Here is a 20,444-nt window from a genome sequence, read left to right as displayed (position 1 = left end):
TTCAATGTATATTGTAGCTAGAATAAAAAAAAAGACTAATTCACTGCTTTCACTCAAAAAACTTTTAGATCTTATTTAAAAAATAAATAAATATATATATATATATATATATATATATATATTACCTAAAAATGCCGTTACGCTTGATAACACACATCACTTAAAAGTTAGGATTTTTTCCCACTTGTTTCAATTGAATTTCTCTTTGTGTCAAGCCATTTTTAAGTTCAAGTTAAGTTTTAAGTTAGTCTAAACTGTAAGTCCTGATAGGATTTTGAGTTTTTGCAGTGTTCAAAATAAATGTATGATACAGGCTGTACTGGAGCACATTAGGGACCAGTGCTACTTGGTGTTTTATCCAGCAATGACTACTGAGCTAAAATTGATAGTTAGCATGATTAAGTTTTTATTTTACACCCTCATCACTCCACAATGCTATGTTATGTTCAAGCCTGTATGTAAGACACGTTAGCCACGCAACGACAGTGGTCATAATTAATTGAAACCTAGTCCTCCGCAGGGCTAACTTTACGTGAGCTAGTAGCGACAGTAACGTTAATCTTATTTATTAGCGCTTAGCGCTCTTTATTAGCGCTTAGCGCTGTACTGCTTTAAGATGGCGGCTGTTTAATAACGCTGCCCAGACGCGGCCGAGTCTGTCATTGCGCATCTAGTTCAACATACATGTGATCTTTATGAGACGCATCAGACGCTAGCTGTTACCAACGTACCATCGTGCGGGCTAGTATTTGGCAACGTCGGCGTCGTTTGTGGCGGCTGTCAGCTGCAGTAAGTTTTTTTTTTCCCCTTCTTCCTCTCCGCACGTGACAGCGCGTTGTCCCGCATTAAAAGTAGTCCGAGCAAAACGTGATGTTTAGAGCTGTCAAAATAAACGATTACTCGAGGTGAATAATATTACTCGGATCAGTTTTTAAACTCGAGTTACTCGAGTTGCTCGAGTACTCGTTTCTAAATCTTATAATACGTTCCTGTTCCAAAGTGCGTCAAATTCAAATTATTTTTTATAATTGATAAGTCAGACAATTACACGATTAATCAGATAAATGTTACTTTTTCATTTACGGTCATAATTTAACTTGAAGTTGTTTTAGGCATGTTGTAAGTAGCAATGAAGACAAAATGGATAACTATTTCCTTCAAAAATAATTTATTACAGCTTCCTGACTTAACTGTAGTCTACACCTGTACTCTTTTAAGTACATAAAACTTGTTACAGTGGTATGAAAAAGTATCCGAACCTTTTGTAATTCCTCACATTTCTGCATAAAATCACCATCAAGTGTGATCTGATCTTTGTCAAAATCACACAGATGTAAAAACAGTGTCTGCTTTAACTAAAACCAAACATTTATAGGTTTTTATATTTAGATGAGGATAACATGCAAACAATGACAGAAGTGGGGGGCAAGTAAGTGAACCCTCTACCTAAGGAGACTTAAAGAGCAATTGAAACAATTTAAGTCAGGTGTGTGCACAATCACTACACCTGGTAAGAATTGTCTTGAGAAGCATTGTCTGATGTGCATCATGCAGCCAAAAAGAGCTATCTGAAGACCTGCAAACAAGGATTGTTGATTTGTATAAAGATGGGAAAGGATACAAAACCATCTCTTAAAGTCTGGATGTCATCAGTCGGCAGTCAGAGAAGTTGTCTACTATTGCTTCCCTTATAAGGAGTGGCCGTCCACCAAAGATGAGGTCAACAGTTCAGTGCAGAATACTCAGAGATTAAAAAAAGAACCCTAGAGTGTCTGCTAAAGACTTACAGAAATCACTGGCACAGTCTAATATCTCTGTGCACATATCAACTATATGTGAAAATATGGCCAAGAATGGTGTTCATGGGAGGAAGCCAGTGCTGTCTAAAAAAAACATTGTTGCTCGTTTAATGTTCGCAAAAAGGCACTTGGACACTCCACAGACGTTTTGGCAAAATATTTTGTGGACTAATGAAACCAAAGTTGAATTGTTCGGGAGTAACACACAACGTCATGTGTGGAGGAAAAATGGAACAGCTCACCAACATCAACACTGTGAAGCATGGTGGAGGGAGCATCATGATTTGGGGCTGTTTGGCTCCCTCAGGGCCTGAACAACTTGCAGTCATTAATGGAAGAATGAATTCAAAAGTTTTGCAGGAAAACCTGAGGCAGTCTGTCAGACAGTTGAAGCTAAAAAGAGGATGGATGCTGCAACAAGACAATGATCCAATACACAGAAGTAAATCAACTTCAGAATGGTTTCAGAAGAACAAAAAAATTGCCAAGTCAATGTCCAGACTTGAACCCCTTTGAGATGCTGTGGCATGACCTAATGACGACAATTCATGCCAGACATCCCAGGAATCTGACTGAGCTACAGCAGTTTTGCAGAAAAGAATGGGCCAAAATGAGTCCTGATCGATGTGCCAGACTGATCTGCAGCTACAGGAAGCGTCTGGTTGAAGTTATTGCTGCCAAAGGGTGGGCTACAAAATATTAAATGTGATGGTTCAGTTCACTTATTTTTCCCCCTTCTGCTATTGTTTGCATTCTATCCTCATTAGAGTATGAAAACCTATAAATGTTGTGGTTTTAGTTAAAGCAGACAGTTTTTTCATATGTATGATTTTGACCAAGTTCAGATGACATCTGATGGTGATTTTATGCAGAAATGTGAGAAATTCCAAAAAGTTTATATACTTTTTCAGACCACTAGTTTTTAATGAAGTTACTGAGTATAACTATAAAACAATTTCTCAGTAGGCATTTGCCAGTTATCTGTTTCAAGGTATACCATGGTATGAAAACGTCAAGGTTTCAAGACTGCTAAAATTTCCGTCATACTGTCTCTACGGTATTAGCTATTTTTTATGTCCCAAAAATGCAGGGTTCACCCCTTCCCGTTAAGTTGTTTCTCAGTGTCATTTTTGGATGGAGGACATAAACATAAAACACGTGAACTTTTTCCCCCTTCAAAGAATATGAAGTCGCTGGTACGGGAATACTTCGGGTACAGGAAAGTTACAGATAGCCGTGGCTTAGGTGGGCCAACAGAGATGTAAAACATGTTTGCGCAGGGTGGCTACCAAAGAAGGCAGTATCTCCAATATTATTTAACAATTATACAAAATTAAAAGTTTGTAAACAGTGTCATGAATGTTTCCCCTACGAGAGTTAACTCCAGCGTGTGTAGTGTGTCTAGCAGTGGTAAAACATACAGTGCCCTCCATAATTATTGGCATCCCTGAAAAAGATGTGTTTTTTAGCTTCTAATATATATATTTTTTTAATTCAAATAATACGGGACCTTAAGGGAAAAAAAGAGAAAAATCCAACCTTCAATACAAGTGCATTCATTCAGTGGGGAAAAAATCCCACATAAAGAAAAAATTATTTGACATCAAATAATGTGTGTCACAATTATTAGCACCCCTGGTGTTAACATTTTGTACAACCCCCTTTTGCCAACAAAACAAGGTCTGGGGACTGAGATGGCCATGGGAGGAGCTTGATTTTGTGTCTGGTGAACCATTTCTGTGTAGATTTGGCCATATGTTTAGGGTCATGTCTTGCTGAAAGACCCAGTGACGAAAGACCCAGTGACGACCCATCTTCAGCTTTCGGGCAGAGGGCAACAGATTTTGATTTAAAATGTCCTGGTATTTCAAAGCATTCATGATACCATGCGCTCTAACAAGGTTCTCAAGGCCTTTGGAAGCCAAACAGCCCCACAGCATCACTGACCCACCCCCATACATCACAGTGGGTATGAGGTGCTTTTCAGCATGCGCATCTTTAGTGGCACGCTAGACCCACTTAGAGTGTTTGTTGCCAAAAAGCTCAATCTTGGTCTCATCTTAGCAAAGCACACAGTCCCAGGCTTCAACTAGGTTCCAGGCTTCAACTGGGACCGTTGAACTGGATACTGAACCCCACGTTGCTCCTGGTGCTGCGTCACCAGTAGGTATATGGGGATGTAGTGTAAAGCGCTTTGAGCACCTTGAAAGGTGGAAAAGCGCTATACAAGTATAACACCATTTACCAATACCGTGATATTTTTGCTGAAGGTTATCATACCGTCAGAATGTCGAACCGGCACATGCCTATTTGACAGTACACAAATGTTTTTTTTTCTTGTGAGCCAAGTGCTGATATAAATTGTGTCAATGACCCATTTATTTTTCTTTAAAGGGAGTTGTGACGCCGATGCAAAAGCAATGCTAGGCTAGGTGGCTCTAATAATATCTGACTAGCTGACAGCCTATAATCTACGGCCACATGATGCTACGTTAGATATCACATGCATATAGGACTGGATGCGAAATGACACTCGGCGGCGTTAGCAAATATATAGAGAAGTAAATTCGAAATGATACACTCGCCAGCGTTAGTAAACAGCCGCCATCTTAAAGCAGGAGACTTCTCAGGAAGGCTCTGTTGTAGAGAACCTTCCTAGCGAACCCAAGTAACTTTTTATCTAAAATACTCCTGAATTGGCAAAATCTTGACTTGAATCTATCATTAAATGATGAAACAGTTTTAAAACTTTCACATGTAGAAAGTAGACAAAAGGGAACTAATGCAATAACGGTAGCAATTTTAACAATTTTAACGGTTGATTCACATTAAATGACTTCCAAACATAGGAAAGGTTACTACCTAGTTATTGCAATATCCACAATTCCCTTGTGTCTAGTTAAGTTTAGTGTAAAGAATTGGGCTTGGGCGAATTGTCCCAAAAACCCTTTGAACTTCACGAAGTGTGACCTATATATATATATATATATATATATATATATATTTTTTTTTTTTTTTTTTTAATGGGGGGGGGGATTATGGAAGACAAAAAGAAATTTGCCAAATAACTAATTAGGCTGAGCTTCGTCTAACTGAGTTACTTACTCAATTACTGCAAGGAGTAATTTGTAATTAAATTTTTCAAGATTAAAATTAAGATTAACAACACCGCTACCAACGCACATGGTTCAAGATAATCTAACTCTAGCGTCAATATTATTGATTCGGCAACTAAACCTGAGTCCAGCAGTGAACTCTCTCTCTCACTCTAGTCAGGGGCGCGCACGCACAGAATCACATTACACACAAATGAAGACCCAAACGGGACTGCTCATAGCTGCTGGCAAAAATCAATTATCAAATTCATTGGCAATTTATTAATTTAATTTAATAATTTAATTTTTTAATCTATTTAATCGATATTGTTCAACATTGAACCTGCTTGGTTGCATTAACCTTGACCGTGCAGTTTCTGTCGTGTTTACATCTCAAATGATATCAAATTAAATGAAAAACCCAGCACAAAATGATCAAATTTGTACACAGTCATTATGTCCCAAAAAAAAAATCTTCTCACATCTAATAAACTGTGAATTTACAAGAAATAATTTTGCCTTTTGGTTTGCTTTTCACATTGGAAAATGAAATTAAACTCAGTACATTTGACACTGTTTCTATTTTTGTTTTCATGTCGACATTCTCATTCTATCACATCATTGCCTCACATACCATTTTCATGTCGTAAAATGGGACTCAACTGTTTTTTGTTTTGAATGTAAACGCAGGGCACGTTACCCGTAGGTCTGTTGTACTTCCTCATACCAAGTGAGAGTCAACCTTCCACTGAGCAAACCAGTTTCTTTTGGACTAGCAGTTGAAAGAAGTGGAATAAAACCTGTAAATTTGGGATTTAGCAAAACCTAGTCTAAAATGCTACTTTGCCTAGATTTAGTCAGCGTTCAAAAATGGGGCCCTGTGTGCCTTAAACTTTACCGAACCCTTTAGAATGACTCGCAGAACCCATTAAGAATCACTGCTTGATAATTGATGTCATAACGTTATTTTGTGCTATTGCACCAGCGGTAACTACAAGCTAATTATCATTTGTGAAGTTCTGTTGCTTTGTGCAAACTTGACTATGCAACAAAATAGTCCCCTCACACCCTTCTCCTCCCTTGATATCAGTCATACTTGGATGTTTCTAAATTGGCACAAATACAAGAACAACTAGTTGCCTTGAATGTTTGTAAGTTAATTGACAAGTTTAAAACGGCAATTTTAGTTAATAGTTTTGGTAACTGTTAAATTAACACTTTCATGCATGATGGGGTCTCAAATATGTCAATATTTTGCTGGCCCTTTTTAACACTGGGCCCCTGCTAAAGGCTTTGAATAGCTTCTTAGGAGTGTCCTATTCGCCCATCTTAACATGTGAACTGCTAGTGTATGATCATGTACCGTAATTGATGATGTGCGAATAAACTGAACTGAAACATCCAATTGTACTGTTAGGTTGCCTGCATGTATTTTGCAATGGGCAGTAGAAAAACAAAACGATAATAGTTAAAGGACCCATTGGGGGATCAATGATTTTTTTATTTATTTTGCAACTACTTATTTAATAAATCTAAATTTAACAAAATGAAATACAAACTTCAGCAAATACATAATCTTTAAAAAAATATACCGTATTTATTAAATACCGTAATATTTGTTATAAATTTGGAAAAGATTAGTATACATAAATTCCAATAAGTGTATTTTGCCATAGACTTCATAATGCATTGACGGGGCGCGGGGCCGATTCATTGGGGGCCTATCCCCATCAAAGCTGACCGAATGGAAACGCAAAGAGCTTTTTCCGTTGAAAATTCTTGTGAATAAATGCTTAAATCCCTAAATTCATTATAGATATGGATGTAAAACAGTCTTGATTCTTGGTTAAAAGCAAAAAAAACACAAAAAAAACGTGCAGTTAGCCTTTATTTTATGTAAATATGTCAAAGTACGATGCTAGTCTGTTAGGAAATTAATGGCCGCCAAATGTAAACAAAGAGCTTTTTCCGTTGAAAATTATTGTGAATAAATGCTTAAATCCCCAAATTCTTTATAGATATGGATGTAAAACAGTCTCGATTCTTGGTTAAAAGCAAAAAAAAAAAAACGTGCAGGTAGGATTTATTTTACGTAAATATTGCGAAGTATAATGCCAATGCTGTAGTGGCTAATTTCTGCCGATGCTGTAGTGGCTAATTTCTCCCATTGATTTTTTTTCACAACGCTTCAAAATGCATGAATGGTATGAAAAATATAATAATTACCTTGAATCCTCGAGCAAATCCGATCCTTCCTGTTTGTATGCGATACGGCTTTTGTACTTTTTCAACATAAATCCAGCGTTGGTTCTAGGGCTGCAGCTATCGAATATTTTAGTAATCGACTGAAAATTCTATCGATTAATCGAGTAATCGGATAAAACTTTTTTTTTTTTTTTTAGGTAAAGAGCAATTATAAATATACAGTGCCTTGCAAAAGTATTCGGCCCCCTTGAACCTTGCAACCTTTCGACACATTTCAGGCTTCAAACATAAAGATATAAAATTTTAATTTTTTGTCAAGAATCAACAACAAGTGGGACACAATCATGAAGTGGAACAAAATTTATTGGATAATTTAAACTTTTTTAACAAAAAACTGAAAAGTGGGGCGTGCAGTATTATTTGGCCCTCTTGCGTTAATACTTTGTAGCGCCACCTTTTGCTCCAATTACAGCTGCAAGTCGCTTGGGGTTTGTTTCTATCAGTTTTGCACATCGAGAGACTGACATTCTTGCCCATTCTTCCTTGCAAAACAGCTCCAGCTCAGTGAGGTTGGATGGAGAGTGTTTGTGAACAGCAGTCTTCAGCTCTTTCCACAGATTCTCCATTGGATTCAGGTCTGGACTTTGACTTGGCCATTCTAACACCTGGATACGTTTATTTTTGAACCATTCCATTGTAGATTTGGCTTTATGTTTTGGATCACTGTTGGAAGATAAATCTCCGTCCCAGTCTCAGGTCTTGTGCAGATACCAACAGGTTTTCTTCCAGAATGTTCCTGTATTTGGCTGCATCCATCTTCCCGTCAATTTTAACCATCTTCCCTGTCCCTGCTGAAGAAAAGCAGGCCCAAACCATGATGCTGCCACCACCATGTTTGACAGTGGGGATGGGGTGTTCAGGGTGATGAGCTGTGTTGCTTTTACGCCAAACATATCGTTTTGCATTGTGGCCAAAAAGTTCAATTTTGGTTTCATCTGACCAGAGCACCTTCTTCCACATGTTTGGTGTGTCTCCCAGGTGGCTTGTGGCAAACTTTAAACGAGACTTTTTATGGATATCTTTGAGAAATGGCTTTCTTCTTGCCACTCTTCCATAACGGCCAGATTTGTGCAGTGTACGACTGATTGTTGTCCTATGGACAGACTCTCCCACCTCAGCTGTAGATCTCTGCAGTTCATCCAGAGTGATCATGGGCCTCTTGGCTGCGTCTCTCATCAGTTTTCTCCTAGTTTGGAAGGACGGCCGGGTCTTGGTAGATTTGCAGTGGTCTGATGCTCCTTCCATTTCAATATGATGGCTTGCACAGTGCTCCTCGAGATGTTTAAAGCTTGGGAAATCTTTTTGTATCCAAATCCGGCTTTAAACTTCTCCACAACAGTATCTCGGACCTGCCTGGTGTGTTCCTTGGTTTTCATAATGCTCTCTGCACTTTAAACAGAACCCTGAGACTATCACAGAGCAGGTGCATTTATACGGAGACTTGATTACACACAGGTAGATTCTATTTATCATCATCGGTCATTTAGGACAACATTGGATCATTCAGAGATCCTCACTGAACTTCTGGAGTGAGTTTGCTACACTGAAAGTAAAGGAGCCGAATAATATTGCATGTCCCACTTTTCAGTTTTTTATTTGTTAAAAAAGTTTAAATTATCCAATAAATGTTGTTCCACTTCACGATTGTGTCCCACTTGTTGTTGATTCTTGACAAAAAATTAAATTTCATATCTTTATGTTTGAAGCCTGAAATGTGGCGAAAGGTTGCAAGATTCAAGGGGGCCGAATACTTTTGCAAGGCACTGTATATTTCAGTATATCTTTTCATGGGACAACACTGACAAAATGACACTTTGACACAATGAAAAGTAGTCTGTGTGCAGCTAATATAATAGAGTTAATTTATTTTCCCCTCAAATCAACTCAAAATATAGCCATTAATATCTAAACCCCTGGCAACAAAAACGAGTACACCCCTTTGAAAAAAAACGTACGTCCCTAAATGTCCAAATTGAGTACTGCTTGTCATTTTCCCTCCAAACTGTCATGTGACTTGTTACGGGAGTGCTGTCAGCATTGGTGCAGAGATTGAAGAGGTGTGGGGGGGGGGGGGGGTCAGCCCTTTAGTGCTCAGACCGTCAGCTGCACTCTACATCAAATTGGTGTGCTTGGCTGTCACCCTAGGAGGAAGCCTCTTCTGGAGACGGTACACAAGAAAGCCCGCAAACGGTTTGCTGAAGACTTTTCAACAAAGCACATGGATTACTGGACCCATGTCCTCCTGTCTGAGTAGACGGGCGGGCTTACTTGTGTACCGCCTTCAGAAGAGGCTTCGGCCTGGGGTGACCGTCATGCACACCAATTTGATGTAGAGTGCGGCGTACGGTCCGAGCCCTAACAGACTGACTCCCAATCTCTGCAGCAATGTCGACAGCACTCCTGTAACGAGTCACATGACATTTTGGAGGGAAAATGACAAGCAGTACTCAATTTGGACATTTAGGGATGTACGTAGTTCCCATGCGGTGTACTCACTTTTGTTGCCAGTGGTTTAGATTTTAATGGCTATTTTTTGAGGGGAAAATATATGAACTCTATTATATAAGCAATGGGGAGACTGGAGAGGAGACTAGTGGGTAAGTTGGGAGGGGTGGGCGCAGCACATCACATGAGTGACACAGCCATACAGTGCAATGATGCAGGCTAACTACACATAAAATGTCACACAGTTTGAACATGTGACGGAAACCATGGCACATTTTCATATCGTTCCCGTCACATCAGACGAAAACTGGCATTCTTGTCGGTATGTTTGTCTCCTAAGACGCGTTTTTAGCTCGTTATCGTCGTCATCGTCATGAAAAAGTTGTTGATGAAATATTTTCTTTCGTTATCGATGGCGAAAACAACACTAGTAGAAAGTGAGTGATTTCCCCTTGCCTACAGGTTAATCCCTACCTCATTCTTTCTTTTTCCCGCTGTCATCAGGTTATGCAATGGTCTCAGCGGCACTTCCAGATCTTCAGGTGCTCGTGTCCCTCTCTCGCTCGTTCGGCCTCTCTTCCCTCCGCTCCACGGCTGAGGCGGCTCTGATTTCCATCCTGGTCGGCGCTGCGTAAAGAGGCCAAGATTGCCAAGATCTGCCCCGTGGCGAGCATGACGGCCACCACGCGTGGCTCTCCGGTGGGGGGCAATGACAGCCAGGGCCAGGCACCTGACGCTCAGAGCCAACCTCCGTTGCCACAAAACCAGGTCAGGATTTAAAAACTCATAAATAGAGGATTTATTATATCGCAATTTCTTTGTTTGGGGCGTTCGTGTTCTCAAGGTGATATTCTGTATTGGGTGCACGACCATAGATATTAGGATTGTGACAGTATATCGAAAAGGGGTTATATCGCGATACTTTGTAGCCCACAAGGTTATCGATATGCTACCGCCAAGTATTGATATTTCTGCTCACCGTTTAAAAATAAAAGGAACAGGGTGCTACCAAAATCTTCCATTAGAATAGTGTCTATGTTGCCTCACTATCTGCCATAGATGGTGCGTGCCAGACATTCAATTCATTTTGACTGGATTGAATGTCTGGTACTGAATGTCTAGTGATGTCAGTGGCACAGAAATCAGAGCATTTACAGGCAGTCTTTTTTGGCCATTTAAAGGTCCCTTCCTCTTCAATTTAAGTCATTTACAGGTTACTTGTTGATTTGGGGACATATTTTAAGTCACTACCTTTTCAGTAGCAAAAAAGCAAGTAAGCCGTAAGTGACCCGCCAAGGTCCTCCCAAAGATCAACAGGAGGTGAGGTGATCTGTCAAGGTCCCTCAAAAATCAACAGGAAGTGACCCGTCGTGGCCCCCCCCAAAAAATCAACGGGAGGTGACCTGTCGTGCCCCCCCCAAAAAAATAAACAAGTGACCTGTCGTGCCCCCCCCAAAAAAATCAAGTGACCCTTCAAGGCTCCCCCAAAAAATGAATAGGGGGTGACCCGTCGAGGCCCCCCCAAAAAAAAATTTACGGGAAGTGACCCGTCGTGCCCCCCCCCAAAAAATAAACAAGTGACCTGTCGTGCCCCCCCCCAAAAAAATCAAGTGACCCTTCATGGCTCCCCCAAAAAATGAATAGGGGGTGACCCGTCGAGGCCCCCCCCAAAAAAAATCAACGGGAAGTGACCCGTCGAGGCCCCCCACCCAAAAAAATCAACAGGGGGGGTGGTCACCCCCCAAAATCAACAGGAAGTGACCCATCGTGGCCCCCCCCAAAAAAATCATCGGGAGGTGACCTGTCGTGCCCTCCCCAAAAAATCAACAAGTGACCCGTCGTGCCCCCCCAAAAATCAACAAGTGACCCTTCAAGGCCCCCCCAAAAAATGAAAAGGGGGTGACCCGTCGAGGCCCCCCCCAAAAAATCAACAAGTGACCCGTCAAGGCCCCCCCCCAAAAAAAATGAATGGGGGGGTGACCCGTCGAGCCCCACCCAAAATCAACAGGAGGTGACCTGTCGAGCCCACCCCGAAAGTAATCAACAGGAAGTGACCCGATTAGGGCCTCCCTCAAAAATCAACCGGACGTGGCCCGACGAGGCCCCCCCCCCCCCCCCCCCCCCCCCAAAAGTCAACAACGGAAGGTGCCCCGTCGAGGCCCCCGAAAAAAAAACAACGGGAGGTGACCCGACAAGGCCCCCCCCCCCAAAAAAAGTCAACAACGGAAGGTGCCCCGTCGAGGCCCCCGAAAAAAAATCAACGGGAGGTGACCCGTTGAGGCCCCCCCCCCAAAATCAACCTGAAATGACCCGTTGAAGCCCCCCCGCCCCCCGCCCCAAAAAATCAACAGGAAGTGACCCGTCGAGTCCCCCCCCCAAAAAAAATCAACAGGAAGTGACGAGGGCCCCGCCCCAAAAAGAATAAAAGTGACCCATCGTGGGCCCGAAAAAAAAAAAATCAGCCGGAACTGACTCATCGAGGCCTCTCAAAAAATCATCCCCCATTTACTGCAAAATGGACCTGTTCGTTTGTGCTACGTTTGCGCTAGTTGTTGGGGCACCCCTCTGTTAGAGAGTTGGTACGCTCCATCAGCCGCCAAAGAGGGACTGCGATTGACGTAATCACTTGAACGTATACCTCTATCTATAAAATGATTGCAGCACAAACAAAACTTTTTACAGCACAAATGTAGCACAAAGGATTGACTTCAATTTTATATATTTGCTTCTGATGGGGGGCCAACTTCATGGATGTCATCAATTTACACAACACTAATATTAGTTTTTTTTTACCAACGATTAAGGAACATTTCAAGTGCCTGACCCCAGTTCCAGACATTGTAACGCGCACACAGATGCCCAAGGGGATGAAAAGAGAGGGGTGCAGGGAACGGAAAGAGGGGGGGGAAATGAAGACAAGGCATCAATGAACAGAGCCTCCTGAGTGATGGATGAGGGATGTGTGTGTTTGTGTGTTGACGAGCTGTGGTGATACGTGAGAGGCAAGCTGTATATGTAGGTCAGCCAGGCGGGAGCTTGCGCCGCACACCCCCACATTTCATATTTCTCACTTGCGCATCTATGGGTCGTGCTGGCTGCCAGTTCCTTGTTTGACATGTGCCTCACACCTGCTCACGTACATCCTTGACCACGCAAACTCCAGCTGTTGACAGTGATGGACACCAGATATAATAGTAATAAATCATTACACTAAAGCGCTATTAGGGGGAGACAAAGCATTTCAAATAAAGACAGGCAATCTGAGGACATGTCAGTGAGTTTTAGTGTGGTCTTTTTAGTCGAGCTTGGAACGAATTGAGCCATTTACATGGAAAACACCATTCAATATACAAAGGCTGCAACAATCGATTAGTTTCCAATGAATTTGATCATCAATTTTTGCCGGCAGCTATAAGTCTCGTTTGGGTCCTTGTTTGTGTGTAATGTGAGGCTGCTCGCACGCACGCCAGTGATTAGACCGAGAGAGAGTTAGTTCACTGCTACACTCAGGTTGAGTTGCTGCTGAATCAGTAATATTACAAAGTGTTGAGAGTTAGATTGTCTTTTGTGTTGTTAGATCCAACGTGCGTCAGTCAGAGGTGAGTAAATTAAGCCAATTGTATTGTTTGTATCCTTTGTGGATGAGACGTCACCACTAAGCTAGTTAGCGAGTATGCTAATCAGTGTCTTAAGTGTCCGTTTGTATTATGTTTTGTAATTTCAATTCAATTTTTATTTGTATAGCCCTGGATCACAACAAGGTTGTCTCAAAGGGCTTTGCATAGGCAATATGATACACAATCAGAAACAGCAAATGAAGCAACAAAGATGAATAAATAAATTCAAGTCCTGGGTATCCCCCATCCTTAGATCCTCCATGTCGGCAAGGAAAAACTCCAAAAACTCCAGTCTTCGGGAGAAAAATGAGAAACCTTGGGGAGTACCACAGTCAGGAGAGATCCACTCCCAGGAAGGATAGACAGGAACCCAAGGACCGCTACTGGGAATTAGCAGGCGAAGTTACAGTCCGTAAAGATGCAGTGGAGTAAAGGAACAAGAAGGGGTCCATCTAGCCAGATGAGACGGGGGTAGCCACGAGGACGTCCATCCAGCTTGGGGTCCGGACAGTCAGGAGGCTGCAGCTGAAAAATAGCCCTTCCCCAGAGGGGAGGGGGGAAAGGGGACACCGGGTGACTAGTGATGAAGAGACTAAACCACTAGATATTAAAATTGTAAAATAGAAATAAACTAAGATAAGTGGTAGGTAGAGTGAGAAAAAGGAGATAGAACTCAGTGGCTGTACTGCCCCCAGCTTTATAGCTTCTAGTGCAGCTTAGACTAAACTTTGAGTCTACGCCGACTTCAACTAGCCTGACCGTAAGCTTTGTTGAATAGGAACGTTTTTAATCTAATCTTAAATGTGCAGACTGTCTCGGCTTCTTTAATATTAGCTGGAAGCTGGTTCCATAAAACAGGGGCTTGGTGGCTAAAGGCTCTAGCTCCTACAGTACTGTATTGTAATTGCAACGCTAGTGTGGGTAGCTGGCGCCCCCCAACAAACCAACATATGAGGTTATGCAGCACCAGTCTCTCTGTAAGCAGCTTCTTGCTAACGTTTTGCTGGTTCTATAGTTTCCAACAGACTTCACTACATTTCTCAAGGTTTAATTAATGTTAACAGTAGAAAACACAAACAGGACACTTCTCTCTAAGCAGCTTCTTACTCCAGTTTTGTAGGTTAGCAAGTTCACACAGTTTATTGTTATGCTAACTCTGATACAGGTCAGACTTTCAGTTGCAAAATGAGTAGTTTTTCCCTCCTCCAAAACATTGGTGTTTTTTTAAATTACTTGGAGTGGCTGCTGCTGGCCGAAAAAAAACTTCTTATATCCCTCCTCTTCGAAGGGGACGGAGGTGGCGGAATGTTGTCGGCATGTATTTCTGTCGGGGCTGTGTGAGCGTCAACGTGCATGTGTGTGTCAGGGGTGGGTCAAGTCATCAGCCAATAAAACGTGCTTTTGAGGGCGAAAAATTTGAGTGCGTTTTTGAGTCTTTTTATTATATTTCAGACTTCATCTCCAAACTCATCTAATGAGAACTCTCCTATGAGCCCACCGGGTGAGCACGGGCAAGGTGATGGACCACCTCCGATGGAGGAGGAAGAGCCCGCCTTCCCTCACACTGACCTAGCCAAGCTAGATGACATGATCAACCGGTACGCAAGAAACCTGCACTCTCACAACCTGTTTACTACGGTCATAATAATATATATTGTTATGTTTCTGTAAATTAGTCACTTCCAACGACATTATGATAAACTTCTACAGCATTTCATAGCGAGATTGTACTTCACAACCAGCGTAACGTGGAGTTCCGTTACGCGCTTATCTCAGTATCTGTTAAGATTTCTTGTTGATGGTCACTCTGCTTCTTTCCAGGCCTCGTTGGGTGGTTCCAGTTTTGCCAAAAGGAGAGCTAGAAGTCCTCTTGGAGGCTGCTATAGACCTTAGTAAAAAAGGTAGGAGTGGATGCCTCGGTAGTACCGTCATTTCCAGACAATAGATAAGCACGCTGCCCAAAAAAATTCAGATATATGCCGCACCTGACTGCAAGATGTCAATGTCTTGATATGGGATATTTACACAGAGAGTAGGGGCGTAACGGTACATGAAAGTCACGGTTCGGTACGGTGTTGTTTTTGGCAGCCCTTTTCGACGAAAATACTTACTAGTCGTGGTCCTATTTTAGTCATTTCAAAAGGTGTTCGTCTAGTTTTAGTCAACGAAAACTCAAATTTGTTTTTAATTTAGCACTGCTGCGATGCATGCTAACTACACATACGATGATGAAATGTCACACATTGTGAATTTATGATGGAAAGTATGGTGAATTTTCATCTCGGCCTCGTCTCGTCAGCTGAAAACTTCAGTCGCATTAGCTAAAATTACACCGCTATTGTGAGGCTTACTAGGCCGCTGTAACAAATGCAACAGACGCTTCCTATTGAACACTCAGTAATGATGTTTTTGTTCCTGCAGGACTGGATGTAAAGTGCGAGGCCTGTCAGAGGTTTTTCCGAGATGGTCTGACTATCTCGTTCACCAAGATCCTAACAGATGAGGCGGTCAGCGGCTGGAAGTTTGAAATTCATGTGAGTACTCTCGCACTGCTGATGTATCTAAAGGTAATGAACTAGGCCCTTATTGATATTTGTTCCTTAGCCACCTCCACTGTAATTTTTTTTCTGTGCTAATGCTGTATTGAAAATTTAAACTGTTATTAATTTGGAATAATATCAAGCTGTTTGGGAGAAATCTGTTAATGAAAAATCGGCTTTGAAACACGTTCTTCTAAAATGTTATTTGGATCCCACTCGGAATTGTCGGCACTTGACGTTCGTTCTGACGGATTTGACGTCTCGCACAGTCAATGGCAGTTGATGAGTGCTTTGTAACGCCTGTGGTCAATGGCCTGTGTTATTTTTTCAATTTTATTATTTATTTATTCATTTATTTTTAAGTGATTTGTTCCTGGTTTTGGTCTATTTCTTTTTTGGGCATGGTTCTTTTTTGGTTTTTGCATTTTTTCCCCTGTTTGCAGTTTTTTCATTTCTGCATTTTTGTTGTTGTTGTTGCTGTTTTTTGTTTTCCGTGCAGTTTTTTTATTGTTGCATTTTTCATGTTTCCAATTTTTTTATTTTTTTAAAATAGATTTTTCATGGTTTTCGCCGGATTTTTATTTATTTTTTTGCAATGGTTTGCTTTTTTGTTGTTGTTGTTGTTGAAAAAAAAAACCCTGATTTTGTCGCAACTGTCGATGGCGAAATTGAAACTCTTATAGTGACAGTGGTTTCATGTGATTATTTTTTTTCAAAGCTTGTGGGCTGCAAGGTGCAACAGGAGGAAAAAAAAAAAATGAAGTACTACCTGCTATAGGGTCCGTGTACCTTTTGGCCATTTGTTTTCCTTCTAATTTTGGAAAACATAAAAAGAGCCCAATTCTGTTTGTCTTAATGTGTGTTAACAAAAAATGAGAAATGAATCATCTCCCGTTTCAGAATCAAAAACTGCTAATTCAATAACAAAAAACGAGCCATAATCCCTTTTTCCAATATCTGTTTATTGAACTGAAGTCAAAAAACAAAATACAGTGGTACCTCTACATACGAAGTTAATCCGTTCCAGGACCTTGTTTGTAAGTCGAAATGGTCGTATGTCGAGCAGGATTTTCCCATAGGAATACATTATAATTCCATTAATTCGTTCCACAGCCCAAAAACCTGCACTAAATCCTTAAAAAATACTGCTGGTGCTATTACAAACGGCAATTACACGTAGTAAAACAAATAAATTATAAATCAAAATTGGAATAATATAATAAAAAGAATAATAATAATTCCTGTAATAGTGTAACGAATTGGGTTCTAATAAGGCGGACGTTTTTTTGTGTACCTGAACGCACCGCGGGGCTGACGTGCCTGGACCGGTGAGCTTGAGTTTCACTTTCACTTTGAATGTTCTCTTGAGAACACCGTCAATTGCGGCAGACAGCAGGCGTTTTGTGTTGAATAAGTTGTGAAAGAAATGATGAAAACGTGGCGAAGCTGGCGATTTCTTTGGAGATGTTACCACAATAAGAATTGTCAGCTTAACTTATAAAGACTGGCGAACGATGGTCGGAGGAGGACCGTGGAGATGTATTGTTGAGCCATTTCACGGATGCCCACCCCACGCTCATATTTTTGTCATTTGCATCTTCATTTAGAAGGTAAGCGTCAACTTTTTCCTTGTTTCACCACCTGTACCAACCTTTTCTGAAACCTGTGTTGATTTGTCACACAAGAAAATCCGCCGTGCATTCGTCTGCGGTGCTGCCATTGTCGTCGTATTTCGAGCATGTCGTCGGATGTAGAAACAAATGGCGAGTCAAATTTTACGTCGGATGTCGAAAAGTTCGTGTGTCGAAGCGATCGTATGTAGAGGTACCACTGTACATACAGTACGTCCAATATTTGTGTTTTCCATGACGTTCGCTTTTACAATGAGCCATGACCCGGAAGACTATGTTTTTCAACAAGATGAAAAAGAAGACCCTGCTGCAGCTGCAGTTTTATAATGGCTCGTTTTCCGTTATTAAATTACCAGTTTTTAATTGGGAAACGGGAGACTTCATTTCAACAGGAGAGATTAATTTCAGGTTTTTTGCTAACACGCATAAAATAAAAAAACTGAATTGGGCTCATTTTACATTTCTTTCGCCAAAATAAAAGCTTGCATCACAAAACAAAAGTCAACATTTAACAAAAGACTCAGGAAAAGACTCTGGTGTCGTAAAGTCGAAATCACGTAAGTCCGGTATGGGACCACCTGTATAATGGAAAATCTTTCTTTCCCTTCTCCCAGCGGTGTATCATCACCAACACGCACCGCTTGGTGGAGCTTTGTGTGGCCAAGCTCTCTCAGGACTGGTTCCCCCTACTAGAGCTTCTGGCCATGGCCACGAACCCTCACTGCAAGTTCCACATCTACAATGGCACGCGGCCGTCGGAGACCGTCCCCGCTGGAGCGCAGCTGGCCGACGACGAGCTCTTCGCCAGACCGCCAGACCCGCGCTCACCTAAGGTTCGATAAGTATCACCGTAGCAGTGATGAAACTGTCTCGTTGTTAGATGACATTGGATACGTGTACACTGACACTTGTATTCGGATAATAAAATCACATTTCCGTCTTTTCTTTTTTTTTTTTTTTTTTCCAGCTCGTCATGAAAAAAAAAAAATTGTTCATTGCCAAATTTTCGTGATCAGCATCGTTGACGAAAACAACAGTGTGTCTAGGGGTGCAATTAACGACTATTTTTATAATTAATTAATCGGATTAATTGTGAATGATCTGATAGATGTCCCTTTTTTTCAATGACCTTCACAATTTAGCTTGTAGTTTTACGCATGTCTTAAGCCGGGCTGCAGTTATCAATTAGTTAAGTAACCGATTAATCAATTGATCAGTTATTTCGAATAAACGAGTCATTGGATTACAAACAATTAATACGTTGCAGAATACATACATACATATTAGGGCCGCAGCTATCGATTATTTTAGTAGTCGATTAATCGATGAACCATTAGTTCGAATAATAGAGTAATCGGATAAGGAACATGAAAAATTAAGTTACCTAAGCTGAGCCTCAAACGGTTTAAAAAAAAATAATAAATGAGTATCTGTGTAAATCGTATAAAATGCTAACTTTTTAACAATGCTCTTAACAAATGGTTCAGACACGTATTCCCACAAAAATAGGCTAAATATAGCTGTAAACTAAATTACGAGTGCATTAAAAAAAAAAAAAACATTAGCTCAAACAAAAACTTAGCTTATGTTGGTCTTAACAGGGAGCACCTGGATTCAGCTATGTGAAATGAGGCAGACTAGAAGGCAGGGTATCCACCCAAATCAATAAAACTAAATGCAAGCAATTTCAAAATAAACCATTAAAACGCCACTTTATTTAAACGAATACTCGAAGCAGCAAAATTTAATCAGAATCTTTTTTTTCTAATCGAATACTCGAGTTAATCGATTAATCGTTGCAGCACTAATACATATACAAGTGTTTATGCTTACAACAATATTTATTTTGGCTCAGATTACACTTTCATAGAGCATTAAATGCAAATACAAAATAAAATTCCTGAGTGTTTCTTCAAACTATGCACTTTCATTTTATAAGAGCAATAAATGCATGTAAAAATAAATTGTAATACATGAGCTTTAGTCTCACATGGTATTAAAAAATAGATGAATAAGGATCTAAGTACAACAAAAGAACAATTGACTAACTTGCATAGCAAAAGTCCACTAACTTAAATGTGATAAAATGCTAACATTTTTTTACAATGCTTTTAACAAATCGTTCAAACACATATTCCCACAAAAAAAAAACTGCTAAATATACCGCTAAAGTAAACTACAAATACATAAACCAACATATTAGCTCAAACAATAACATACCTTATGTTGGTCTTAACTGGGAGCATCTTGATTCAGCCATGTAAGAGTTGTCATAGTCACTGTTGCCACTAGAGGGCAGTGTATCCACCCAAATCAATAAAACTAAAATGCAAACACTTTCAAAACCATCAAGCAGCAAAATATGATTCAAAGCTTTTTTCTAATCGAATTACTCGAGTTAATCGATTAATTGTTGCAGCACTAGTTGTAAGTAACAATGAAGTCAAAATAGATGAGTATTTTATTACAGCTTCCTAACTTAACTGTAGTCTACAGTCCCTGACAAGTCTTGTCGCTTACCCATTTTGTAGAAACAATTGCTAATAACCTGACTTTTAATTATTCATTTGGTTTCAGAAATGACTCATATGACAGCTAAGACCCCTCCCAAATGATGTGGGATGTACAAAAATATATTTGCTTCAACGAAAAGAGATTTATCATCTAAGGTCAAATTTTGGCAAGACAAACGTTTTGAAAGTAGTGTGAAAATTGAGCAAAAAATGTACTTTAAATACAAAAATGTTACAAAACAAAAGCGAATTAAATAGTGGTGCTGTGAGAGGCAAAGAAGATCACGATCCTCCAGGACTGGCCAGCCCAGTCACCAGACATGAACAGGATGAAAGAGGAAGCCTGGAAGACGAAACCCAAGAATGTTGATGAACTCTGGGAGGCATGCAAGACTGCTTTCTTTGATGTTCCTGATGACCTCAACAATAAATTGTATGAATCCTTGCTGAAGCCCATGGAAGTCATACAGAATATTAAATTTGGATCTCACAGCACCACTACTTAATTCGCTTATGTTATGTGAAATATTTTTGTATTT

General features: G+C 40.5%; 1 protein-coding gene across 3 annotated transcripts in view; it reads left to right on the top strand.

Moving 5' to 3' along the window:
- Positions 1 to 20,444, top strand: part of usp9 (ubiquitin specific peptidase 9) — a 78,786-nt gene that overhangs the window by 3,094 nt on the left and 55,248 nt on the right. For all 3 annotated transcript variants that reach the window (XM_057851714.1, XM_057851715.1, XM_057851713.1), the window contains exons 2-6: positions 10,109 to 10,372; positions 14,674 to 14,819; positions 15,043 to 15,122; positions 15,643 to 15,755; positions 18,007 to 18,225. In XM_057851714.1, coding sequence (XP_057707697.1) covers positions 10,277 to 10,372; positions 14,674 to 14,819; positions 15,043 to 15,122; positions 15,643 to 15,755; positions 18,007 to 18,225 — 654 coding nt within the window. In that variant the 5' untranslated portion in view covers positions 10,109 to 10,276. The remainder of the gene's footprint in view (positions 1 to 10,108; positions 10,373 to 14,673; positions 14,820 to 15,042; positions 15,123 to 15,642; positions 15,756 to 18,006; positions 18,226 to 20,444) is intronic.

Source organism: Corythoichthys intestinalis, chromosome 12, assembly GCF_030265065.1.
Source record: "Corythoichthys intestinalis isolate RoL2023-P3 chromosome 12, ASM3026506v1, whole genome shotgun sequence".
Lineage (NCBI taxonomy): Eukaryota > Metazoa > Chordata > Actinopteri > Syngnathiformes > Syngnathidae > Corythoichthys > Corythoichthys intestinalis.
The sequence above is the reverse complement of the archived record's forward strand: the minus strand, read 5'-3'. Positions and strand labels throughout refer to the sequence as shown.